Below are 26533 nucleotides of genomic sequence, written 5' to 3'. Positions count from 1 at the left end.
ATGCAGGCTTGCTCACACATACTGGCCCTGATCCATCGCTGCATCAGCCCAGGTTCACACTTGCATAACTCTGCTGACTGCAGCGGGCTAACACATTGGGACCCCCATTTTATGAAATGCCAATTTCCTAGAACGTTGGCAGCTGGCTGCTCTCACTAGCACTGAGCATTAAGTTCCTGATGTTGCAAGACAGCATCACATTGGGTGTGCCATTTGCTTTTTAAAACACTTCTCTCCCCATGGTGACCGTCATGAATTAGGCCCTATACTTTGCAATTTAGAAGCAGAAAGAATTCAGCTGAGGACAGTCATCAACCAGCAGACACACACACCAATCCAGGTGATGCTTGTGCATCAGGGACAGCTGATAAGGGTAAGGGTGAGATCAGGCAGACAAGCATCACTCCACTGTTCACAAAGTACCTTCATGCCATGTCTTCCTGGCAGCCCTGGCATGCCTCTCTCCCCCTGGAAGCAGAGCAAGAAACAGAAAAAGAGCAATAGATACAGCATGAGTCCTCCCAGGGCCCTGTGAGGAGGGCCAAGTACACCTTCTGCCTATAAACTTCAGGGGCACCATGGCCTTTTGACTCTTTTGAGTGTTTTGTCCTTTCTTGGAACTTTGAGTACCTCTCATCCTATGCAGTATATTGTAAGAAAAGTATAAGAAAAATAAACCAGTAATTATGAATGCTTTGTACTAGAGAAGTGAAGATCACCCTGTGCCCCTCTTTCCCAGCTGTGTGCTGTTTTTCTTCTTAAATGAGACAAGACAAATGCTGTCTGCTGGGCAGCACCCACGCTGCAGGGTCTAGCCCTATAGAGCAGCCCTGCACAGGGAAGTAATCACCCATCCCAGAGAGTTTCCTGAGAGATGCTACCTGTCTGAAGGCTCTTTAATTATTTAGCCCTGCAAAAGCAAAGCCAACCCAGTGAGAGCAAGATAACCTCTTACAGGGAGCAAGTTACAGAGCAACCACACTACCTTGACATTTCCTGAGTATGGCCCCAGCACATTCACACAGCCCTCATTAACACCTGCAGGATCACACAGGCGCTAGAACTAATTAGAGAGCAGAAACAAGCATGGCACTGCATCATTAAAGAGCAGTAAGAAAACTCAGGGCCAAAGCCAGAGGACAAACAGGAAAAGCAACTCTCCAGAATATCTCTAAGCCCCTAATTATTTGGAAATCTTTGTACAGTAAGGCCTCAGCATGCTGAGCCTTCTCTGGTCCTGCCGTGTCCTTTGAGCCAGGGAAGGGCTGCACAGGGTGCCACAGCCAGCACCAGAACAAGGCAGGCAAGCCAGAAACTGAGAAGTATCACCAAGGACAGAAGCCAGAAGCAAAATACCCGGCTCACATCCCCAGATTATTATTGCTTTTTTTCTCAGAGCATAGAAAAAAGCCTCATCCTAAGGACCATCACGAAAAAGAGAAAAATATACATCAGCTAGACCAAAATTGATGGTTAACCTGGGGACAGCAAATCAAATGCTTATTCAAATGACCCAGCTGATCATACTTACAGCTTGTGTAATGGCCTTCATGCAACACTACTGTCTACCTCAGGGTCAGGAACAAGAGGTTTGAATACAACCTGAAAGCTTCTTCAACAGGGCAGGGCCTGTAATGTTCTCCGCTACCAGAAAAAGCAATGATAAGCTATGCAAAATAGATCCCTACAGATAAACTATGAATCACCTATAGTATTTGAAGTGGCTCCCCAAACAAAAAGAAAAAAGACTCTGGTCCATGTAATTGAATCCAAAGGTGGAAACATTAAAAGCTTCCCAGGGTCCCAAACGGCCTTCCTGGAAGGGAGGCAGACAGGAAAGAAGAAATTTCCAAAGGCAACAAATTCAAGCACCATGTGGATGTTCAGGAGCTGCTACTGGCTGATGTCTGGCTGCTGATTTAGGGGTATCTCTGCACTTGTATTTCAATCCCTCAGAGCAAAGAAGAAAGGAAAGAGAGAAAAGTGATATTGACAGTAACAAATGAAAGTCTGCATGTGGAAGAATAGGCTGGTTTGAGACTGGGAGGTGACCCTATGGAGCTCCTATGTATTAGCACAGAAAGCACAGCAGGTTTTGTCTCCAGTCTTACGAAACAAGATGAGTAAGAGCCAAAGTAGCTCTCACTGAGTCATTACTCTCTAACAGGACAGAGAAGCTTCTCAAGTGTGCATGACCCTGAGATATCACTGAAGCCTTGGAGACTTTCCTTTTGCCAGAACCCAGATACAAAGAGCAGGCAGAATTGCTGCAGAGTGTAGAAACAGTGATAGGAAAGGATTGCTTCCCTCTCTGCTTGGTCCAGGCTGCCCTGCAATAACAGGTGCCAATTCCTTTCCCCATCTCTGCCCCTCTTCCCCTCCCAGAGCCACTGAGAAAATAGGAAGAGGAGTTCATGAGGAGACCCTAGGATCTCCCCAAAACACACCGATGCCAAAAACTCAATTGGAGTGGATGAAAAGGTTTAGGAAGCCTTCCCAGATTCAGTATATATTGCATACGGTTTGTTTTCATCTCATCTGGGACTAAGAAATTTCTGTTAGTGTTCCAGAAAATAAATCAGGGGCTGATTAGCCCTTGTATGTGGGTGCAGGCAGAGCAGGTGCCTGCTGACTGTGAAACATGGGAGCAATAAGTAGAGGTGGAAGGCAGTGTTTCCTTCCAGACACATCTCCCATCTAAGCCACACTCCAACTTCAGTCCTGCAGTTCAGCTTAGCAGGAAAGCATCTGGCTGTTGAGACAGCAGAAAATTTGTAGCTCCCAAAACACACTAGTTCTGGGTGCAATTCTTCTCTCATTTACACTAGCACAGACCAGGAGTTTTGTGCTCGATGGAATTACACTGATGCGAAGATGGATACAGGGGAACCTTTGGACTTTACATGCACCGTATTATTTCTGAAGATGCATTGCCTCCTTATCAGAAGGCAATTACCGCTGTGATATTCAACTATGAAACCAAAGCCTGTGTTCCCAAAGGATTTTTCTTTAAATTCTATGTAACACATTCACATTAAGTTCTGAAGGTGCCTTTTCGGCCTTTAAATAGTAATCCACCCAGATGGAAAAAATACAGAAAGTGTATATGCTGCACAATAAATGAGATGCATGACACATACAAAATACTTTAAATGTATGTGTCACTGCTAATGCTTTTTAAAATATTACAGAAACAGCTCTTTCTCATGATGTTTAAAATGTATGGTGTGATGGAGTATGCTCTGACTCAATGAACACTTACCAGTGTTGTAATGTTTTAAGCAAAACTTACATTAAGTTATATACTTTAAATATATGGATACAATAAACTTTAGTCAAACAGTTAACATCTGGGCACAGAGCACATAAGTCTGTAAAAAGTGTCCAGGAACAAACAGAAGAGCCTGATGCCAAACCCCAGCCTGAGTTGCAGAGATAGAGTGGATTTGATGCATCAGCAAACCAGATCTTATGAGGAAACCCCAACCCATCCCATCAAATGGAGAGATGTAACAAATCATTTGCAAGCTTCATAGTCAGAGAAATGCCTTTGGTAAGAATCAAATTCCACCAAAAGGATAAAGGGTGCTTTTATTGCCTGAACTTGGAGAGTCTGTTTGTGGTTAATCACAGCACAGATGTGTACTCCATTAAATATCCCACAGAGCTGCTCAGACCCAACTTCCTCTTACAACCCATCAGCCCGAGGAGCAGCATCTCCCAGATATCTACCACGGTAGAAAACCTTATACCTACCTTTATTCCAGTGTCCCCTTTTTCACCCTGCCCAGTGAAGAACAGACAGAGAGAAAACAGACAGAGGGACAGTGAATGTGAGGAGAAACTGAGCAAGCAGAACAATCCTCACAGCAAGGGCTAAAGAGAAAACTGCCAAAGAAGGGACTATGTAATAAAGGCAAGCACAGGTCTCTAGAGAGACCACAACACTAGTCTCAACATGGGCTGTAACCCATTCCTCCCTGGGAACTGCAAGGCAGTGCACCTTGCTGGAGTGGATGCTGGAGATAGTCCATGCTAATGCTTCCTACATATTTTGGATGTAGGATAATCAACCATCAAGCTGTTTCATGGAGCAGACCCAGCCTTAACATAAAACCATCTAAAAGCTGGGTCAGATTTATTCTTAAACAGGGGCCTGTGCAGGGCTAATCCTTGTCCTGGTTCAGGACAGTGGGGAATTGCTCTGGCCAAAAATCCTCCAGACCTTTCACACAGGAGCAAGTCTCTGTTCACTCAGCTTGCACTCTGCTACAGAGAATCTGCACCTGAGCCCTAACTCACTGTATTTCTTTAGCATCTCTAGGCTTTGTGCCACTCATCTGCCCCTGGGAGACAGCCTCGCTGGTGCCATGTTTAAGAGTTACCTTGGGGCCAGTAGCTCCAGGGAGGCCATGCGCACCAGGCAGGCCTGACATGCCCGCCTCACCCTGAGGAAGAGAAGAAAGGAAACAGAGAAAGCAGCAAACACAGTGATGAGCAAAAAAAAAGAGCACATGGGATGCCCAGGTCAGAAAAAACAGAAGAGGGATGTCCTACACTGAAGTGCCCACCACACACCAACCTCCCCTCCGGGTTTCACCAGGGCAGGAGCACCATTCTGCATCAAGAAAGGTGTTCAGTATGCAAAAAGTGTGACTTGAAGGAAATGATCCCACAGACCTGCACTGTATCAGAGCTAACATCTTTGCTCAGCTCTTTGCCTTCTTGTCCCTTTCCCTGACCCACACACCAAGGAAGGATTTTCTTCCCTACTTTCATCCATTCCTTCCCCATTGCCAGAGGAAGGTTGCAACCCTGGGCTCATTCTCCTGAGAACCTTTTCTCAGCGAGTAAATGAGCCAGGCAAGTTGTTTTGTGTGAGAGGAGCTCTAAGGAGAGGCCCTCGCCATGAGGTCACTACAGGGACCCCCTTGCTGTCCCCCACACACTGAGAGCCACCCGCCCAGCACGCTCAGAACAGGATGGATTCTGAATGGAAAAACCAACGGATGGTTCACTGCAAGAGGAGGCAATAAATTGTGTCTGTCTGCAGGAGTGGGCTGTGGTCCACGGGGGCTATAATTTCCACTTCCTAACATAACAAAACCTTCTTGGTTTGTACAGAACTAATTAAAAAACTCTCGGATCTTGCCTTTTTGCCCACAGAGCACTCATAAAGCAGTGCAGAGATAACATGGCATTCCTGCCTGCTGGGAGCATTTGCCTTCCCCTTCTCCCAGTGACATCCCTTTAGCAATACCTCTTCATTCCCTCTTTCCCCTTTGATCTTCCTTCACGCTTTCCCCCGTCTCCCTGTCTCTCCATTACACCCTCCAGACTTGATTCAACACTGTTGTTAATTAGCTGCTGTTGCAGACCAGCAGGCAATGCCAGCTTCTGCCTTTTAACCAGGGAAAGGATCAACTTTCAAGTCATACATAGCCAAGATTTGGCCCCTTCTAGTAGTGTAATAGCTAGATCTAAGTCTGGAAGTGGGTATGGGTAGGGAGAAATCTGTATTATTGCTGCCAGAGGGTTAAAGACATCTCTGGGTCCCAACTTTCCTTACACAGGTGAGCATTAGGGGATCCATGGACCCGCAACAGCCCTTGGTCCAGTGAAAGAGCTCAACAAGGAGCTCCAGAGGAGCCCAGAGATTTGCAGCTGTCATCCCACAAGACGTCAATGCAACTTAATTCATTTAGCAGTATTGGAACTACCCCCTTACCTTTCTGCCAGGGTATCCTTGAATCCCAGGGTCTCCCTGCAAAAGGTAAAAAGACAAAATAAAATGAGGTTTGGCCTGAGAAGAATAAATCCCTGCCCTGTCCCCTGGGGCCATTCCACAAGGCCTTTAGCTCAAAATGACTCCACCGAGTCCCAGAGCCTTCAGACTCTGGGGTCCCTTTTACCTACAGTGACTGAACCCTAGGAGGAGAGGCACAATTAGCACCAGCAGCCAGGTAACTCATGCTAGCTCCATGCTCCAGCTCTGTGATTCCTATCTCCTCACCCTGGTGAAGTATCTCAAAAAAAAAAAAAAAAGGGAGGTGGGCAGCAGCAGCTGAAAAACAACCACCACTACCCCCCCACTCTCACATTTTGGCAAGTGAATAAATGGGAAGTTGCGGTAGAGTTAACAATAGCATTGCAAAATCGGTTCCTGAAGGGCTGGTAAATGCTTTGAGAGTGGAAGAAGCCAATAAAGCTGTGTGTGGCAAAGAATTTTGCAAGAGGGGCTGATGAGGCGTGCCTTACTCTGCTGAGATGCAACTCGGACATTTTGCCAGGACAAAACCCATGAGTCAGCATGCAGGCTGGCCCCCCTGGCCAATACAGAGCTGGGCTAGAAATCTTTCTCAGCTATATGATGTAACCTCCTTTCTCTGTCTTTCACCTTCCACAATTTACACATCTCTCCGTGCTGCGAGAGTCCACCTCTCTGTTCATCACTTTGCTCCTCAAATTGAGGCCAGATGTCTCACCTTTGGTCCAGGAGGCCCAGGTAAGCCCTGTAAATAAAATCAAAACAGACACTGGAGTTGGCAAATGTAGACAATGCTATGCAAAGTGATGGGGGATGTTGACTCCTTTGGTTTGAAATGCCCCTTTACAGAGATGACTTGCAGCAATGAGTTCAAACATCCCTGATCTATTCTTCACATAAATACTACTCTAACCCACGCTCTCAAATTCCATTTCATTATTTCATGTGCATAATGCTCCATTCTCCCAGGCCTGGTTTCTCTGAATCTGAAGACTGAAAAGCTGCTTCTCCTCATGCATTGTGCCCCAGAATCTTTCCTGTCTCTCTGGCTTTGCTTGGGAAACTTGTTCATGGCCCGCTGTGCAGCTCTGGAGTAAATCAGGGGTTGGCAGCTTCCTCTGACTAGCTAAATAGAGAGAATATATTAACAAACAAACCACTTGTGTTTTCAAATGAGAAATAACCAAACAATTTACCTGATACGAACCATGAAGAACACCGGATATGCGTGAGTGCAAATATAAATATACAAAAGATCCATACAGGAGCTGCCTTCCTGATGTGTGCAGACCAGAGGAGAAAACTACCTTACATAGGCTCTGATACCTCCACTACACCTGATTTTGCCTGACAATAGCAATTCAAATGTTTATTCATCACATCCATGGCTCCTTAGAGCTCAAAGAGAGATGAGGACACCTGAAACTATTACATGTAGAGAAGCAGTTTTGTCTCAGGGAACAACACTGGCTCCTTCTTCTAAAAGGCCTTGAAATCTCTCACAGATGGAAAACTCCTTCCACACTGCAGCCACTGCAGGGCCAGCACATCACACTTCTCCCCAAAGCTCCAAGAGCAGAGCTGGTTTCTGGCACCCACCTTTCCATCTCTGCCAGGCTTCCCAGGTTCTCCAGCTCTGCCCTGTTGCAAGAGAGAAGTATGTTAGCACTCTACCCCCTGCTGTTTAGCAATAGATTGTATTTTAAAATGTGCTTTACTTTTTGCCCTCCTTGACTGCTTGCTACACGCCTGAGAATAGGGCAGGAGCAGGACTTCAAAGGGATGGCAGGGATTTTATCAGCCGGATTTCTGCTGCAAGTAGGATAATTACACCCTGTGTATTACTTCTCCTCCTCTGCAGACAGCCAGAGGGAGGAGGAAACGAGGATGGTGTGACCCACTCACATATGTGTGAACAGCTATCAACGGTGCAGGGCTTTCCTGGGAACTTCTTCCTCCCTGCACACCCATCTTCCCTGCCATTCCCCTGTCCATGGCTGTCTGGCTTCAGAAGAGGCAGCAAAGACCAGAGGAAATTGTGTGCACCCTAAGGAAAGAGGAAGCTGAAGGCTTTTTTGTAATTGGACTTACAGGTGGCCCAATTGGTCCGGGCACTCCTGGGGTTCCCTCGGGTCCAGCTGGTCCTGTGGGCCCTGGCGGGCCGGGTGGCCCCGGAGGACCTTGGATTCCTGCTTGTCCTTGTTCACCCTGAGGTTTGTTAAAAGAAGGATTACCAGCAGGCAGAGCCAACTCAACACACTACCACCACAAGAGCCCAAGGCAGGTGAGCGTGGCCAAAGCAGAAGAGGCAGAAGAAAAGTCCCAGGTTAGTGCCTAGAGAGGCTTCCAAGAGCGAGGCAGAGACCTGCCAAGGACAGCCTGGCTGCCCAGGAGCCAGCACCCCACATTTTGCAAAGACATCCAAGACCACCTTCTCAGTGCTTGCTTACAAGCGATCTACAGGTAGGCAAGCAGCCCAAACTCTATGCATGTCAAACGCCAACATTTCTTGGGCTTCTCAAGAGGCTCTCCAAAGCACTTGACAGTCACATGTGAAGCAAAGCCTCTCGTGACCACGCTGGCACTTCCTGGCAAAGCCGCAGCATCTTACCTCAGCCTATTTTTTCCCCCTGCGCTCTATTTTTTGGGCAACGCTCCTGCTGTTTTTCCATGGACCAAAAGTGGAAATGCCACAAAACCGTAAGAAAATAACATGATCATCATGGCATTTCTGGAGCTCGCCCAAAGCAGGCCTATGTCGGCCAGGCAGAGCCTGTTTCTGTAAGATTTAACAAGGGAGTGCGTGCAAAGCCACCTGCCATTTTAAGCTCTCCAAGGAAAGCCATTCCAGCCGGTTCCTCCCCAGGCCCCTCAGTAGCCACTCAGCGGCTGTGGCTCATCCCTCAGCAATGCCATCTGGCCCAAAGGACCAGCACTCAGGACTAAGCGGCAGTGCGGAGACAGTGGGTTGGAAGCGCCACACTGAATACCAGACTGCTGATCTATAATTGATGCATCCAGCAAACTCCTACGGCCCCATGGCACCCACGCTAGGCTGCTGTCTCACGAACTGCCCTGCCCAGATAAAATATCACAACATCCTGCTTCCATCTGAAAAACTCTTCTTCCACAGAAAGCTAGAAATCAAACATGGTGATTTTTCAATTGTAAATCAACGGGTATGTGGTTGAGTCTCTGCTGCATTTATGCTCTCGGTGCTGCTGCTGGGTAGAGCCAAGGCTGCCATCATGCAGCCTTGTGTGCATGGCATAAAATCTGTCCCCTGCATGTGTTCCTAACCATGGTGTTGTTTATCCTGGCTGCCCGTAGTAAAACAAGGAGATACAGGGATGTCTGCTTTATTTAGAATTCTACATGAAAGAAATAAGGTGCAGATTTCATCCTTTCTGCCATGAGCTCTATTTGGAAGAAAATTTCCAAGGTGCGGGCTAGGCTTACGAGCAGTTCAATTACTGGGAATGTGTGCTGTCCCCCTAGCAGAGGTCAGGGAGATGAGGGGAGCAGAAGCCCCTGCATGGGAGCACCAGTGGGGACTCACCAAGCCCCATTCACATTGCCTTTGTTCAGCTGCATCTAGCATAGCACAGTGTGTCTAAGTGTGTGCCCATCCACACAAATCCCTAACCACACAAAATGTTATCGCCACATCATTATGTTCTTATTAATGCATTCAGCATGAAAAGACCCCACAGATCTAACTGGACTGTAAGTGGGTACTGTAAGTTGGATATCAGGTGTCACAGTCATCAGATGTCATTCTGTATTTTTAGCTGCTGCCTGAAGCCATTTTTCAGCTCTTTAAAACGCCATTTGGTCACCCTCATTGTGCTTCAGCAATGCAATGCTCATGGAGCCTCCTAACACAGCCTTTGCTCAGTCCAAGCCCATGCACAAAGGGCTCCTGCTGACGTGCTCAGAGGTAGCAGCAGGATTTTCTTCCCTCAAGCACTAGCATTTACTTTAGAGCCTTGTGTTTTTTCTTAGTATTCAAATGTCGAGCTCCTGGAATTGCTTGGTGCTGGCAGATCTGTAGGAGTGGTTTACACTTTGTCTCACTTAGAGAATGAATAAGGCAGCAGCAAAACATCACAGCAAAATTCTCTAGTGAAGCTGGCCTCTGGGGATGGAGGGAATTTGCAGCCCTGGCTGATGACAAGACACGGGGCAGCTATTCAACTTTCCCACTTCATCCCGGATAGGAACTTCGGCTTTCAAAGCCTTCCCAAGAGGTCAGCCCTTGGCATGGCTCTTTGGACTGTTACTTTGAAGGCCAACCCATGCAAGCTGTGGGGCTTTATGCAGTGTGAACATTGAGCTGATAGGAACTGGGCTGAGAGCACAGTCTCAAGTGATAACACCAGGATTTCTCACAGCGCTGGGAAGGCACCTCGTGGCACTGCAGTGCCCTGCTAGCATCTGGCAGTGCAGACAGCGGGGTGACAAAAACCAGCCACTTCATAAAGGGTGCCCAGCACACTCCAGTGTGGTAATTACAGCAGTTTATCCGCACAGGAAAGTCCATCCCAATTGATGGAACAGGGATGCTTCTAGTGGGCTCATTAAAAGCCACATGAACTCTGACTATGGATGCTCTTACTCACTATTCATACGACCGTAATTCATTTTATGAATTCATTACCAAAATAACTAAAATAAACATGAGTTATGGCCCTGAAAACCAAAATAAATGTGTTTACACCAAGATTTAATGCAATTTAATGAAATAATTATAAAAGCTTATTTAAACACGCTTTCCCCAGCATCTCAGACCAGACTAGCCCTCAGAAGTGTTTGCTATTCATTCTTCTCGGTTAAACTTTACAGACATCAGCTACATTTCAGCAAGAGGTTTCCAAACCTCTTCTAGAGATTGAATATGCAGGACCTGACTCTGCAAAGTAGGAGACTGCTTGTCAACAGTCCTGGCTGCAGTTTCATGGCCCATTTCTTTTAGACTTAAGAACTGGCTCTGCTGTGTTTCTTTTTAGCCACATTATCACATCAAAGATTTCCTCCACTTCAAACAACATCGCTCAGCTCTGCCCAAGCCCCTTGGAAGCCCCTTTGTAGGAAAAGACAGACAAGTAGTAAGCTGATTAATCACAAGCATCAGAATAGACTTAGACATAGGCAAGGAGGAGAGGTCTACCTGGAAAGTGCGTCTCTTTATGACCGGAGGTGGAGCCAGCCGCACTGAATTGAGGAGAGGCAACAGCTGGAGATCAAACCAGAAGGTCACAGGGCAAAGGAGACCATTAGGGCATGGAGAGTCAGAGAGCAGCCGGGGGAGAGAACAGAGAAAAGGGGAACAGAGAGATTGCTGTGAAAGTCAACAACTGCGTGCAGCCGCACGTGGTACGGGTACCTGCCGGCAGACCTCCGAGCTCCTGTGCACCATGCACTGCTCACTGGGGATGTGCTGTCCACCAGCCCGAGCCAACCAGGGCCTGCAGCACAGAGCTGCTACAGCTTCCTCTGCTCAGAGAGAGCTCACCCAGGGGATTTCTCAGCTCCACTCCCAGGCAATGTTTATTGCATGACACCCCCACGCTGGCTCTGCTCTTCAGTTCTCATCATCAGATCTGAGACAGCTATCAAAAAGCTCATCTTCTCCAAGATTTTTCCAAGTGTGCTCTCACATTGTTTTCCTTCTTCCCTTACAAGAAAGTATCCGGGGGCCTCACCTTTCCCTGGGGTGCAGCTGGTAGTATGGCTGGCTGGGGTCAGCAGAAGGGCTCGGGGCCAACACAAGAGTGCTAGAACGGTCCCTTTGGCAACATGAAGACTGCCAAGGGAGAAGACAAGAACTCGGTGTCTCTGAGCCCTGAGCAGGGTACTGCCTTGGTAGCCTGCACTTTGCTTTTCCTCACTTAACAGTAACAGCAGCCTCCAACTGCTTATAGCCAGGAATGCTGCCCCAGTGCACAAAGCTGACCCGGACACACAGCAATCAAATGCACTAAAGCTCAGGAGCATTTGTTCATCCTCCTGCAGTATCCAGTTTCCACTTGCATACACGCTGCTGTCAGCCTGGCAGTCACCACGGCAGCTCTAGGCCCAGGAATGCTCCTCCGGCCTGATCCGCTTTCCTGTTCCTATCAGTTTTCCATTGAAGCTGTTCTCGATTTACACAGGGAGAAGAGAAAGGAGCATTCTGTGCTCAAGCAAAAAAGCCCGTGCCCCTGTGTGCAGCCATTCCCCACAGAGCTGTGCTTGGATCCCAGAGGTCTGCCTGCAGGTCTCCCACCACAATGACCGCGCACCCCAGCAGTGCTGTTCATTCCCTTTAAATGCCACTCCTTGCTCTGGCAGCAAAAGCCAGGACACAGTCTTGTTGCAAAGAGAAATGGCCATCCAATATTGCAGCATCGCCACCCTGTGCTCAGGTGGCCGTGTTCAAATACACTGATTCTGAAATATTACACAGCTTACAGGGAAGCAGAGGGAGGACTGGGAAAAAGATGAAGGGGAAAATGGAGGGAAGCAGTATGAGCCCTTCCAAAAACAAACAAGATCTAACAATGGACTTGGGTGCAAGTAGGATCATTTACAGAAGGAGCCTGACACCTCCTGCAGCCAGCCCTGCCCCTCTGGACCCAATGTAAAGAGGAGCGCGCAATATTGGATGCCTTGTGCCTTTGCATCAGCACTGTTCCATCAGACCGTTACCCACAAACCTTCAGTGTAAGGATCTGGTTAGAGCGCAGGGCTGCAAGGGTGGTACTTAGGTAGTCCTAGGGGATAGGGAAGACACACAACAGGGGATCAGTGAAACACATGCTGTTTTCGAGAGCAGACAGAGTGTAGCTGCTCCTCTCCTCCCAGTGCTAAGCCCCGGGTGGCATTCTGGGGCAGCCCCCTGCCTGGGATCATCTCTTGCAGAGCCACAGGCCATACAGAAGGAAAAATAGGAAACTACAACATGAGCCAAGGCATACATCCTAACCTTACATTTCCTTCCTAAGAAAACAAAGACCTAACAAAACAAACATCTCTGGCTTTTCAGGATGTTGGTTTTCACCTCCTTGCCCCCCCCACCCCCCCCAAAAAAAAAACAAAAAAAACTGACAAAAGTATTCATCAACCAATAAAACAAGAAATTGCAATTCAGTCAAATGTGGGGCACATGTACGGCAAGGCTCATTCCCACTTTGATTTTGGGAGGAAGACAAGGAACTGCAACTCTTTGAGCTGCCTTGCACCACTAGCCCCAGCCTTGCAGCCTATGGCCTCACACTCCAGGATAGCCCACCCTAGAGCTGATCTAGTGGCAACCACTCTTCCCATGAGCACATCTCTGCCTTGGAAGGACCCAAGGGTTTCTTAGAGTGCTGAGCTTGCTGCTTCAGCACCCCAGCAAAGCCAAGGAGGCATCACCAAGGCTTTGCTGGGACGCGAGCCTTTGCATCAACCTCTTCCCTGCTGTCCCAGCCCTGTGACATCACCCAAGGGTGCCTACAGCCCAGCCCACCAAACCGGTGTGCCCTAGCCTCAGGTTGCTCCCAGTGATGCACAACCGGCACCTTTGCTTTGCAGTGTTGCTGCCGGTTCCATGCCTGCTTTTCACCTTGAGCTCTGAGGACAGGCAGGAGTCAAAGATTGTAACAAGAATCCAGGACACCACTTGGGCAAACACTGTTGTTAGCTTCTTTTTAACATAACGATCTAGTGAGCAGGCTCACCTAAATAAACACAGCTGACCTGCTATTATTGTACCCACGCTGGCACTTGCCCACAGCTCCCATCTCTCTTGCTGCCAGCTGAGATCGTGCTCCTGCCTCCGCTACGCAGAGCATCCAGGGCCTTGCTCCCCTGGGGACAGGCACCAGAGCCCAGCTAATTGTCCAGAGGCTCATCAAAAATAAACAGAAAGCCCTTAAGCCTGTCTCCCTGTACACCCAGATTACAAATTCCAGCCACTTCATATGATGTTGTTCCAACGCATTTCCAATGGATTTTCAGCACTCCAGTTGTTTTTTGAGCTGGTTAAATTCTGCTTCTGTAATCCCCTCAAACTCCATGATGTACTCTCCTCTCTTGGCTGCAGTACATGCTGGCCACGCCAGGACACAGAGGCAAGGGGGCAACAGCCTGGCTTTCGTTAAAAGGCTGCTGCCACCAGTCCTCCCATGGCAGACTGTGGAAGTGGGACTGAGCCGGTGCTCTCTTCTCCTACAGAAACTTCAGGTCTCACTGAGTTTGAGGGTGAAGACACCAACCTTCCCCCCCCCCCCCATGCTGCAGCACTGAGGCTCTCCAGAAAGAAGCAATGACAACATTTAGCTTGGGGTCAGCCCCAGTGGGCAGGAAGAGAGAGGAGAGCCAAGATCCCTCCTGGAAGTCCTTATCTGCAGCTTTTCTGTGAAACACATCAATCAGCCGAGCGCTGCTCTCAGGCCCGGGTGACGCATCTTGTTCATGAAACGATCTATATTTCCAACAAAAAGCCATTCAAACGAAAGGGGGATTAACATTCAGGAAGGCACAGGACAGACGATAATAACGCTAATGACTTACCCTGTGGGAGTACTCTGTGCACTGACCCTGTGTAAGAAGGGGATTAAAAGGAAAGAGTTTAAACCATGAACAGAGAGAACCAAAATAGACATTGGAGGGCAGATCCTCAAGGTGTAAATCATGGTGGCTCTATTGAACTCAGTGAGACTATGCCAATTTGCACTCGATAAGCAGCCTACCTCCCACCCACTGACCCCGCAGCCCTCTGCTTTTCCTGTATCTCTCAGTCACTCAAAGACAAACGGAGCAGCACCAGGCCAGCCCACTTCTCTGCTCTTTTTTTTTTTTTACATTCAATTTTCAGCATATTGCCCTTTAAAATTACCTTTTCTCCTTTTTGTCCTGGGGGTCCCTATAAAAGAGATGAGATTTTTATAGGCTCTCAGTAAAGGAGAGGTTCTGTACATGCAAGAGGGAAGGAATGGGGGAGGTACAAACACAAAAGATAGGGTACTTACGGGCTGTCCCCTGGGACCTGTGGCACCCTTTAAAGAAACACATAGTCATGAATACAAGATGGGTTTACAAAAGCTTTCAGTATAGAGAGTAGGTGGAACCTCCGTTTTTACAAACTTTTGTGGAGAACAGTTTCCAAGAGAGCTCTGGGTGCCGTGTGTTACTCGGGAGGAGTAAAAATGCACATATGTTCTGGCTGCACCACGGGGGGGATTTATTAAAAGGAGGGAGGGAAAAAACATCAGGAAAACACACCCTCATTGTTCCCTGGACCTCAGCTGACAGCACGTCTCCTTGGCTGACGCACTGGGATCGAACAAGCAGCAGCCAGGACTGAAGCCTGAGCTAGGGTTGTGCAACTGAGGGATGGCAGCTCACCCTCTGCCAGGGAGCATGTGCTTGCCAGAGGGCTACACTGACTCTTGGGCTCCAGAAACAGAATTTGCAGAAGAAAACATCCAGCAGTTCACTGAGCAAATCTGACTACAGAGCTGCTACCTTGGTGTGCTCATGTTTGGGGATTTCATCATCTGAGAAGTTGAGAGAAACAAGATCACACTTGGGTTCCCATGAAGAATAACCCAAGTTTATCATTCCCAAATGAAAGCATTTTGGTACAATGCACAAATGAAACAGACCTTCAAGAGGGGAAAGAAAAGCGTTCAAAACAAATAATACACTTTTTTTTTTTGTTAGGTAAGTTGAAAGCCACCAGATGGGTTTTCAAAAAACTTTCCATCAATTTTTACTTCTGCTATGAGGCCAACCACAAAAAATGTCAGCTCCCGGAGCATATTTAAAGAACATAATTGCTAACTGTGAGGAAAACATCCCATGCATAACTACAGAGTTGCTGTTGTGACATGATGAATCTGATAGCCATAATGTAAAGATTACAGGCGTGCATGTCCACACTGCAATGAAGTTACAGAATTAGGTACGTAGCTAGACCATTAGCTGAAGCTAAGACCACTAGTCTGCCTACAAGCTTATTTCTAGCTGAGAGGCAATGCCATTTCAAACCAATCCATCAACCACTAGCATATATAATTTTTGCTGTTGTTATTACCATCTCCCCCTTCTGTCCAGGATAACCCTGCAAAAGAAAGAAAACATCTCTCAGCTTCAGCCACCGCAACCTTTAAAAGATGTTTGCTTTACCTGCTTACCCCTTGCCTTGAGAGGTACTCACAGCCATTATTATTTCTCAAGAGAGATGCAATGCCACACATATGGAGCTTTGCTCACATGACTAACATTACATTGTTCCCCAACACCCAAAAACACTGAGGTTTTCCCTGCAGCAGGCTGGCTGCTGTCCTTGTGAGGTGCTGGTTCATAGGTTTGCCTAGAAAGGAAGCAGCCACACTCTCTCCCCCTAATCTCTTACCACCTGCAACTCCCCCAAGGCATTTGTGGCATCCACCTGCCTGCCAACCTTCTGATTTTCATTTAATCCATGCACGCGCATGACACTGCAAAATAATCCTCTTAAAAACATACTCTGTCGCATGCAGGCTGGTAGGAGAGTGGGACCTGGCAGGTGGCAGGGCACAAAGCCTCCAGAGAGGCTGTTTGCTTACCGGTTTGCCATCCAAGCCAATAGGACCCTGAAAGAAAACAATAAACAAAAAAAAAAAAAAAAAAAAAAAGAGGAGAAAAAATGAGAAATGCTTTCACCTGGGCATCTGTCCACCTGCCCCAGCAAAAACTATGTGCCACAAAACTGCAGAGATGGGTACCACCCAAGCTTCCTGATTGCTTCTGCTGGGACCTTCTCACTGTCAGCCCATTTCAGCAGCAAAGCTGGACACAAGAAGGGGATGCAGGAGAGATTATCCACTGGCAATTTGCAGGAAAAAAAAACCCTCAGCATTTCAAATTTTGCAGCATTTCATCAATTAATTGAAAATCACCACGGTTATCTGGAGATTTGGATTTCAAAAGGCAACCATCATTGGGAAAAGAGGAATTTTTGCAAATGACAGTATAATAAAAGTGTGCCAGGGAAGAAGTGACATAGAGCTCAGCAGCATTTTGAAGGTACGATATGATGAAAAACAGGCCCCATGGAGCGCCGTCCCACTCGACACTTTCTCATGAGCTGGGCTGATTTGTTCTCTGCTGCTCCAAAAGCCAAAGACCACAAGGGCCAGGAGAGATCTGCTTCTCCTCAGCCTCAGGGCAGCTCACAGCCCCCCTTCTCACAAAGGGCAGAGCTGCGGAGTCTGGTCAGATGGCTCAGCAGTGGCCAATTCCTCCTGTTTTCCAGGCCAGAGCCTCCTCTGAAGACCTGCTCTGGCACATCGTGTGTCCTGGAGCAGCAGCTTGAGCTGCTCGACGGGAGCCAGGGCTGTTTGTATTTGCCTTAGGCTTCCTAGCTGTCCGGGAGAAATGCATAAGAATAAATAGCAACCGTTTGAGTTTTCCATCAGCCTTGATGCTCCACAGAGCGTTGTCAGCAACTGTAAAGCTGAAATGAAATGTGCTTTGTCCTCTTTTAGGCTTGTTTCTCATTCCCTTACCCATCTGTAACTTCACATTGGAGAAAAATCCCCCCCCCTCTTGTGCTTTTTGCTCTTTCCCTTTGGCACGACCATAGTGTTCAACCCAGTTCCCATCCGAACTCCATCACATGGGGCCCTGTTTGGATTTCAGATGCTCACTGCTACTACAAAATCACCTAAAAGCTCAACTAAGGTTGGAATTTCACGTACCCAAGGGTTATTTTCTTTGTTTGGGGAGTATTTTCTCAGGATGGTTTTCTTTTACTAAACCGATTGGGCTTCAACTATGTTATTTTAACACTTATGTTTTTGTTTTTTTAAATTAATTTCCTTTTAGCATACTACGGTTAGTTTGCTTTGTTTTTTTTTTCCCTAAGCATCACTTAAAATTTAAAAAAAAAAAAAAAAAAAAAGAAAGAAAAAAAGAAACATAAAAAAAAGAAAGCAAATGAAGAAAAAATTACTTTTTCCAGGAGTATCAGATCAGATCCTTGGCATCAGACAGATGATAAGGTACAGCAAGCACTAATGACACTTCATAGTAATACCACACACACGTACCTCATCAATCTAGCAGTTACACTTACCGGGAATCCAGGAAAACCTCTTGTTCCAGGCTGTCCCTGGAAAGGATGAAACAGAGATAGCAGCTTAGAGGAACTGACGGGGATTCCTATGGACCCTAAGTTCTGTCTATGAAACTTTTTCTCTAGCCTCTGCCCCTTTATCCTATGACTCTCCAAAGAGTCATAGTTACCCAATAATACCCATAGTTACCCATAGAGAAAGTTACCCAAGACCTCCAAGGAGAATGCGGCTGGGGAAGAAGGGGAAATCTCACATTCCCACTCCAATTTATACAGGGCCAGGAAAATGCTGGAGCAGGTCCAGTTTGGACTGCAAGCAGTTTCCTTGAAGTTTCTCCATTAATTATATGGGTGTCCCTAGCCCATACACGAGCCGTTTGGACTATGTTCCAGAGGCTGAGCTCATTTTATGGCAATTCTTGCTGCCATAAACCGGAGGCGTTTAATGCAGGATGCTGCTCTGTGCAAGACAAACCTTGCAGGTCACTGGTGTCTAAATACAGCCATTCCTCGTCTCCTCCCTCCCCTGTGTCATGTCCCAGTGCATTCATTTTCCTCACAAATAATTCTGGCCAAGATACGATTTTTCTCTTTGGCTGCTTTTTCTCATCTAAGAGCTAAGAGAAAAAGGAGTGGCGTTATAAGGAATGTGAGCCCCAAGTTCTTTACCCTTGCCTTTTTCTGATTAGCCAGAGCTGGCTACCACTTTGAGAATAGTTATAGTAAACACTTGCAATGTATTTAATAGCTTCTACATTACTCACTTAAACACACTGGGGAAGGTGAGAGGTGGGGGTAGAAACAAAAAAGAAAAAGAGGAAATGGTTCTTTGCATAATTCTTCTCTGACATCCCAAGACACAGATACCCTAGGTCTTTGAGCATCCAGTAAAGAAACCAGTTTACTTGAGGATTGTTATTGTATGTTTTGTCTCCTAGGAAAGATGTGGGTATAAGAAAGAGTTTGCTTTTTCACCTCAACCAGAGCAATCTGAAGGAAGGGGAAGAACAGTACAGGTTGGCCCGGCTGCAAGGTGCTGATGAGGTTTGCCATAGCAAAGCAATGCTGTCCCCTTGGGAGAGAGCTCATAGCCTCGTCACCAGGAGAGGTAAGATCTTCAGGTTACATCTCTCCCAGCTTCCCTGCCCCTGCAGAGAGGCTCAGTGGGGACTCAGTCCTGCTGAGGATAAATAACCTCTTTGCACAATTTGAGGGCTGCCCCTACCACAGAGTGCCTAGACTTGCACCAAACAATTGTTTTTATACACAGTGCTAGCAGGACCTGATTACATTTGCACTGTTTTCTTAGTTTCGCTAAGTTGAACTTGGTCAACTTTGCTTTGCATTGCAAGATACATATAAAACCACCTGGTCCCATTGGCCAGTGACCAGGAAGGAAGATAGGCTATAAATTAAAGGATTTGTCCACCACTGCTTTCTGAAAAGGCGAAAATCAAGTAGAGCCTAGCCGCAATTCATTAATTCTGGCTCCCTGCTGGAAGTCTCCTCAGACAAGAAGTGCTAAAAAAAGAATTAAGGAGAAAATCTGGAAATGGTGCAATTTGGCTTCCTCTCTAGACTGCAGACTGTTGCCTCTTTCTCCTTGGAGGACAGCAGAGTGATTTGCACGGTATCAGGCCAAAACAACAGTTCAGCAGTGAGTGATTCCAAGAGTCTGTTTTTGTTGGGTAGCTGTTTTTCCTTGTCTTTTTAAGATGTTGATCCTATGAAGTATGTAATCCCGGGAGCTGCCAAATCATGGAGATCATCTGTTTCTGCCACTATCGGCACACTGTCCCTCTCTGGCCAGGAGTTAAGCAGCTCTGAGCAAAAACTTTAACCTTCAAATGAAAATCTGGAAACTATTTCTCATCCCACATCTTCCCAAGTGACCTCTTGGCTGGGGTTCCTGTGTTTGTCTTCAGTGCTCAGCCATCCTTCTGACCTACCACCAGCTCCCCTGGAAATGGGATCATCTTCACAAGGGCTATGGGGGGGAAGCAGGGAGCTGCCCCACTCTTCACACCTCAGGGCTCTGACCAAATTAGGCAAAAACTCCTCTTAAAATCACTTGCCATCTACATTTTCTGGTTGTTTTGGATTTTTTTTTTTTTTTTTTTTTTTTTTTTTTTTTTTGAGGTGCAACGTGTTCTCTGCTTTCCCAAATGGCAGTAAAGGCAATGAGGCTGCACTGAAAGAGACATTAAGTCTGTCTTGCAGACTAGGCACGTGTCCTTCAGGGAAAGAGCAGTGCCCAGCTACGTTTGCAGGTCCTACATTGATGGGAACCACTAGGTTTCGAAACGTGCAGCCCTTACCCTCCAAAAACTGCTTGTGGCACTGGGTGGCTTTTCTCAGAGATTAGCATGGAGGAACCCATCAGCCCACCCTCCTCACCTGGCCAAGTGACCAGGGCTGATCTGTTGTGTAACAAATGCTTAAGGAAGTTCTTTTGCTTCAGTTCTGTTGCTTCCAAACTCCAGTGTGCCGCGCAGGTGGGCCTGGGAGCCCACAAAGCTGTTACTTATTAGAAACTCTTCTTTTGGAAAGCTAATTGGAAAGCCAGATGTAGCCAAGCATTCGTGCTGCCTAGGTCTCTCTCACTTGACCTCTGCTGTGAAACAAAAGTCGCCAGCGGCCCATCCTCTTGGCAGGTCAAGGACAGTGCTCTTCACAGGTTAATCAAAATCGGAAGTGCCCAGAGGGAGGGAGAGAATTAAGTCCCTGGGTCTTTTCTCATGGAAATCTCCAGAGAAGGCTGCACAGGGATGGAGTGAGGAGGACTGGCTGCATCTGCACAAAAGCAGAGGCTTGATGGCTGAACTGCAGAGCAAGAAACATCCAGTGTTTAGCTCACATAAGTGCTCCAGCCCTTAGTACAGTGCTGGCCTGTTTTTACTGACCCTACACTTGCAAAAAGTTTTGTCTAGCTGACTTCTTGCTTTTTGCTGGAGTGGGGTGCAAAATCCTTCCTTGCCTTTCCTCTGCTCCCCAGTCAGCAAAGGGGTTTGCAAGATTTCAGTAACTACACTGGCAAAGAGTTTCCAAGGCTTTGGGTACTGACAGGGACCTCTGGACAACTCTGATCTATCCATTTTTGTGAGTTCTCTAGCCACCAGCTTAGCTCTGATCCTGATCTTCTGCAAAATCAGGGGGGTTTGTCCTTCACTAATGAAACCAAAGGCTGAGATCAGCCAGGCAAATTGCACATTCTCCTCAAAAACAGGATTGGTCCTGTTGCAAGAAGGAAATATGTTTTTTTCCTTTCAAATACAGAACTATAGTTCCCTTGCAAGGAGAGGCTTCTTCGTCTGTTCTGAAGTATGAGCTATAATTTCATTATATATAGTATATAATAGCAGTATAAAACCAAGCCTGGCTCAGCATGGGAACCACATTATACAGAGGTTTTGCTCTCTCCAGCTGATGCTGTATTGCTGCCCCTCCTAAATGTTTGTTTCCCTGTAACTTGCCCACATCCTGAATCAGTCAAAAATAGAGGAAAGTCACTCACGGGTGGACCACGGGGCCCAATGATAGACATGCCTGCTTCTCCTGGAGCACCCTGCAGAGAGATGGGGAAAGGAAAAGGGGTGAGAAAAGGTGAAAATACAATGAAAATGACATTTCCATCAAGACTGAGGTTTAATGAGGCTGCTCAAGGTATAAGAATGTCAGGGCTCATGCGGCAGTTGCTATTCTGGCCTCCCCCTGCTCACTCTGGGAGGAGAGACGTCATTTGGGACTATCTGTACACAGCAAAAAAATGGAAGCTGTGAGCAAGGAAAATTATAGATGCGTAAAACATTTGTTGGCAAAACACAGGCTCTGCCCCCTTGCAAATGTGAAAGACTGCCTGAAACCCCCGTTGCTGCCAGCATATGTCTGGTCAAACTTCAGCTTGAGAGAATACTAATGTTTTTCTGTAATTTCCATTGCTAATTCTCACTCTCAGTCCCTGGTCCCACCCCACCCACAGTTTGCAACTTCATAAGCACTTTCCACATTCCTCCCCAGACACAGCTCCATTTTAGTGACTGCTTTCTGCCCATCCTGTATATTCTTTGTAAAGCAACCTGTCTTCCGCAAACAGACAAAAACATGTGGGGAAAAATAACCTAAGAAAATCCCACAGATTCTGAATATTCTCCAGTGATCATTTCTAAGAACGTCCTTTGTAGGCAATATGGAAACACTGGCTGGAGAGCTCCATACCAAAGTCCATGTTCTCTCTTACAGACTAAGATTACATGAGCTGGCCATGTTTTTTGACTTCAAAGCTAGCTATTCTATGAATAGGTCAATTGAGACTTCATGACCGGGCAGGAATGCAAAAGTTTAGGTCTAAATTAAATAACTCCAGGTTGAAGCAGCTTCACATGCTGCACAATATAAAGTGTGTGTTCAGAGTGGAGAAGGGGGAATCCAGAAAATAAAGGGCCTGCTCAACTGTGGTTTCTGGAAGAAACTGGGTCTGCCATGGAGACAAGCAGTATAATTAACAATGTATCACACTGATTCAGTTTGGGCTAGATCCTAAGACAAACATCAATTCTAGACCGTTCTAGTACCTGAAAACCAATACAGAAATACTTGAGATCTTGCCTCTCCTACACCAAGCTGCACCACAAGAAGTGCTGGAGAATTTGGGGCTGATTTCCAGCCCAGTTAGGGCTCAGTGCAGAAGTCCCAGCAGCAATAATCCCCCACACCACACATGCCCTGTAGACCCCAATGCAAGGGCTGGGTCAGTAGTGGCACAGGCTGCCTTCATTCTTGCAGCAGGCGCTGAGAGCTGACCCAGAGCCAGGACCAGCCAGGTCTGTGGGCTCTATCTGCTTGACTGACAATCTCAAAGCTGCTGGTGAAAGTGCAGCACAATTTGCCCAAGGCTTTTTCTCTTTTAAAGCGTGAACTGCACTAAGTGGACATGGAAACAAGTCCTTAAGTCAGTAACAGGCAGCTGATAAGAGACAAACAATTAACAGTTGCCAGAACAGCAGCTGAGCTCTCTCCTTCCCACAGTTCAAGATAACCTGCATATCCAGGAAGCCTCTCACACATTCTGCACCAGAAACAAAAGAAGAAGGGATATGGTGAGCTCCGGGGAAATGGGAGCCACGGGCAGCTGGTCAGCTGCTTCCTGACAGCACTGGGGAAGAGCCTCGTTTGTGTGCATATCAGCTCAGACGGGATGAGGATGAAAGCAGCAAATCCCTTGCTGGAAAAGCAAACAGCCGCTCTCCAGGTCCTAGCCACCCACGATGTGCAATGGGCAGGAAACATTGTGTCTTTAGAAAGCACTGTGTATTCCTGAGAGGCGGCTCCAGAAGTGCCCAGGGCAGGGCAGCCGTTGGATGGAGCATCCCATAAACCATGCAGCCTGCAAGCAACAGAACTTTCTGCAAAACCAAGCTGGGACAGCCAAGGACCTCACAGAGGGCTTTAGGGAAGTACGGGCAATTAAGAGTGAAACCTTGGTCTATTAGATAACATTTATAGGCTCCAACGAACAAGCAGAAGCCTGAAAGCAAGGAGAGAGACTCTCCATCCTAACTCACTCTTCCTTGCTGTATTTTTTTCTTTGATGAAAAGGAGCAAATGTCTCTGGTATGGTGGTGTCCCATATTCACCCTACTAGGAGAATATTCATCTTTTTCCTAGTTTCTATAACTTGCTGCTTCTGGCCGCAGATTCCCAGTTATTCACACACCTCAAATGCACATCATCACTATTCTTGTGGATGCCAAGTCAGAAACAGGAGCCTGCCATCCCGTTTTCCTTGCTGTGGCTCACAGCAGAGATTGTACTGACCCAAGAGGCAGAGAGGAACTGCAAGGGTGATTAGGGCAAGCAGTGCTGCCAGCGTAGAAGAAACTCAGTGGTTAACACCCAGAAAGCCTTGAGGGAAGCCTTGCATGTGCCTGCCAACTCATACACTGTTAGTAAATCGTCATAAACAAGAAACGCAGCTTTTTTGGAGGCTGAGTGGCCTGGGAGGAATTTGGGAGATAAACTTACCCTGCTGGGGGAGAGCAGGCATCCCAGGGTGTGGAAACCCAAAGTTGGCTGCAGTGGCCAGGCCTGCTGCTAAGGTGTTTGGGCTGGCCCTCCAGGAGGGCATCCAGAGATACTAAGGGCTGCAAGGAGCCAACTCACCTTCTCTCCAGGTTGCCCTTTTAGTCCCTGGGTCAGTGGCACCCATCACAGCCACATGCAAGAGGGTGCAGGGGAGAGAGAAAGAGAAAGAGACACAAACACAGGCGTCAGCGGCAAGGGCACACTCCCCTGCCCCAAAACCCGGGCTGCAGGGCCAGAACAAGAGGGGCAGCCACAGTCCCCACCCCAGCCCTCGTTCCCACCCTTAACCCCGGTTGCCTGAGTGGAGAGCAGTCCTAGAATGCAGTGCTCAGCCAGGCAGGGCATGGCCCCTTTGCTTGGGGCAGGGTTATTTGGAAAGGGCAGCAGTAGGCAGTGGGCAGGGGTGCATGTTAGCAAGCCCGTGGTTAGCAGAATGGAAGGAAACATCCTTCACATGTATGTGGTTTACAGGGCTGACTGCCCCGTCAGCTTCTCCTGACTACCAGGAGAGCCTCCTCAGGTGTGGGTCTTGGAGGGGGTGATTCTCCTCGCGCTGACACCATCCCAGAGTCAGCCTGGAAGTACTCTGACATCTCAGAGTTGGAAGAGGAGAGGGAGAACAAGGAACACTAGAGGTCTTGACTTACCGGCCGCCCAGGAATCCCCATTGCGCCTTTGTCTCCCTGGCAATGAAGACAAAACCAGAGGCAATTGGAAACCAGCCAAAAGCAAGGTCATAAAACTGCACAAATGAGCTGTGCCACGGATGCAGCTGAGTGCTGCGGTGCAAGTGTCCAGGGATTTTGAGAGAGGAAGAGAGCAAGTTATAGAGAAAGTATGTCTGTGGGGACCCCAACCTGTCTTTAAGAATCTGTGTAAGTCACCAGTTTGCCTGAGTGTAAGGCAAGCCAGAACATCTCACAACAGAAATAACATATAATGATTTAGGCAGGAAAAGGAAGGCAAGAGATTTTTTCAACCTAACCAAGTCTAATTCCAATTTTCTCCACTTCACAAAATCCAGGTCCTGGGAACCAGCTTCATGCAGTAGTCAAGTGTCACATTTTTTCTCTTTCTTCACTCAAGTCATCTCTAGTGTAAGCTATTTATTTATAGAGTTATCACTCTTGGACTTGAAAGTATGCTCCTGTCCAGAAGCAAGAAAAAAAATGTGGGAAAACAAGCTGACACAGGAAAAAGTATGTCTGGAAGAAGACATATGAGTGGCTGTGTTCAGTGTCCTCTATCCCTTTGTGAGATACTACTCAGTGAATTGTCAGGGTGTGAACAATCCTACAGCAGTTTAGGGAATGACTTTGGGTCAGATGACACTGAACAGAGTCTTATAAACATATGAACACATATACCATAAGACCAACAGCAATTTTCCTCAGCCATTACCTATAAGGCAGATTTCTACCTCATACATTTTTAAAAAAGTAAATATCAGCCCTTTCTGCATTCCTGGTTGCCAAAACTCAGCTCTGGGCAGATTTGAAAGACAGTCATAAGGATCCTTGCAGTAATCAGCTGCTATGGCTTCAATAAGCATGTAATTTTTGCTGTTTTGTAAAAATGACACAACAATAACCTCCCAGTTCCATTTCCAGCAATGTCTGTGATTTCTTTGTGGTCTCTTTCCCCTAGCTGCTTCCCTGGATTTTTAGTTTCAGTAGCTGGAGACACTGGACCCACTGCTGTCACTTCTTTGTGCCTTGTCCACTTCCAGTGTGTATGAACATAGCCTAAAATCTTTAGAAGAGAAATTCACTTCACTCTTTTCCTGGGTATATGCAGAGGTTTCTTTGTGCATCATAGAAGAACCACCACCAGGAAAGGAAGCTGCTGTGATCCCAAAATCTGTGCTCCTTCCTTACTCACAACCATCCCAGGTGCAGATATGGTTACCATGGACTTTCACATTTGCAGAATTTCACGAAGGGCTTGTAAACCCTGTTGCAATTACCAAGCCCCATCAGTGAGAAAATAGCACACTGCACCACTTCAAGGTGAAAAAGGCTTCTTCAGAAGCAATGTATCCCAGATGTAGGAGGGTTCATAAGGACTACATTGCTATTTTGGTACCACAAAGCTCTTGTTGTTCCTATACTGTTAGGAGCCATGACCTGTTGGCAGTATGCTATTTTTCCTCATTAGTAATCTATGTGAGATTGCTACCTTCTCACTGCTTAAAAAACCTTGGAGGTCTATTGATGAATGTATTGCCAGACAGAAAGAGAGAACAAAAAAAAGAAAGAATGAAGTATTTACCGGAAGTCCTGGTCTTCCTGTAGCACCCTGAAACAGAATACACGCACACACACACAAAAAAATCAAAGTTAGCTTGACAATCCAATGGGAAGGCTTGATATAAAGAAATCATATGTAAGGGTTTAGGTAACAGAACAGTTAAAAATCTCTCCACGGCTTGTCGACCATGAGCTCTGATTGCTTTGGTTTCCTAATCACCTGTTCGTAAAATGTTCTCTCATTTCAGCGTGGCTCTACCCACAGCTCGCTGCCTGCATAGGCTCTGAAGGTATCTGCAAGTCCATGGAGAACAAGCTAATTACAGGGCTCTGACTTTCTTCCTTAGT

At 47.0% G+C, this 26533-nt stretch overlaps 1 protein-coding gene across 19 annotated transcripts in view; it reads right to left on the bottom strand.

The window, feature by feature from the left end:
- Positions 1-26285, bottom strand: part of LOC116235025 (uncharacterized) — a 50740-nt gene extending 24455 nt beyond the window's left edge. For 9 of the 19 annotated variants that reach the window (XM_090144906.1, XM_090144915.1, XM_090144900.1 and 6 more), the window contains exons 1-18: positions 26208-26242; positions 24584-24619; positions 24015-24041; positions 21370-21420; positions 17856-17891; positions 16345-16371; positions 15831-15857; positions 14764-14790; positions 14631-14657; positions 14306-14332; positions 10938-11003; positions 7859-7975; positions 7367-7408; positions 6486-6512; positions 5729-5764; positions 4386-4448; positions 3757-3783; positions 424-468 (exon numbers count right to left, since the gene is read on the bottom strand). In XM_090144906.1, coding sequence (XP_090001032.1) covers positions 424-468; positions 3757-3783; positions 4386-4448; positions 5729-5764; positions 6486-6512; positions 7367-7408; positions 7859-7975; positions 10938-11003; positions 14306-14332; positions 14631-14657; positions 14764-14790; positions 15831-15857; positions 16345-16371; positions 17856-17891; positions 21370-21420; positions 24015-24041; positions 24584-24604 — 693 coding nt within the window. In that variant the 5' untranslated portion in view covers positions 24605-24619; positions 26208-26242. Of the gene's footprint in view, positions 1-423; positions 469-3756; positions 3784-4385; positions 4449-5728; positions 5765-6485; positions 6513-7366; positions 7409-7858; positions 7976-10937; positions 11004-12465; positions 12523-14305; positions 14333-14630; positions 14658-14763; positions 14791-15830; positions 15858-16344; positions 16372-17855; positions 17892-21369; positions 21421-24014; positions 24042-24583; positions 24620-26207 lie in introns of all 19 variants that reach the window. The other 10 variants (XM_090144904.1, XM_090144912.1, XM_090144909.1 and 7 more) reach the window with 6 other exon arrangements.
- Positions 26286-26533: the final 248 nt, after the last annotated feature.

Source organism: Phasianus colchicus, chromosome 8 (genome assembly GCF_987193195.1).
Source record: "Phasianus colchicus chromosome 8, bPhaCol1.hap1.1, whole genome shotgun sequence".
NCBI classification, from domain to species: domain Eukaryota; kingdom Metazoa; phylum Chordata; class Aves; order Galliformes; family Phasianidae; genus Phasianus; species Phasianus colchicus.
Note: the sequence above shows the minus strand (reverse complement) of the source record. Positions and strands in the feature narration are given on the sequence as shown.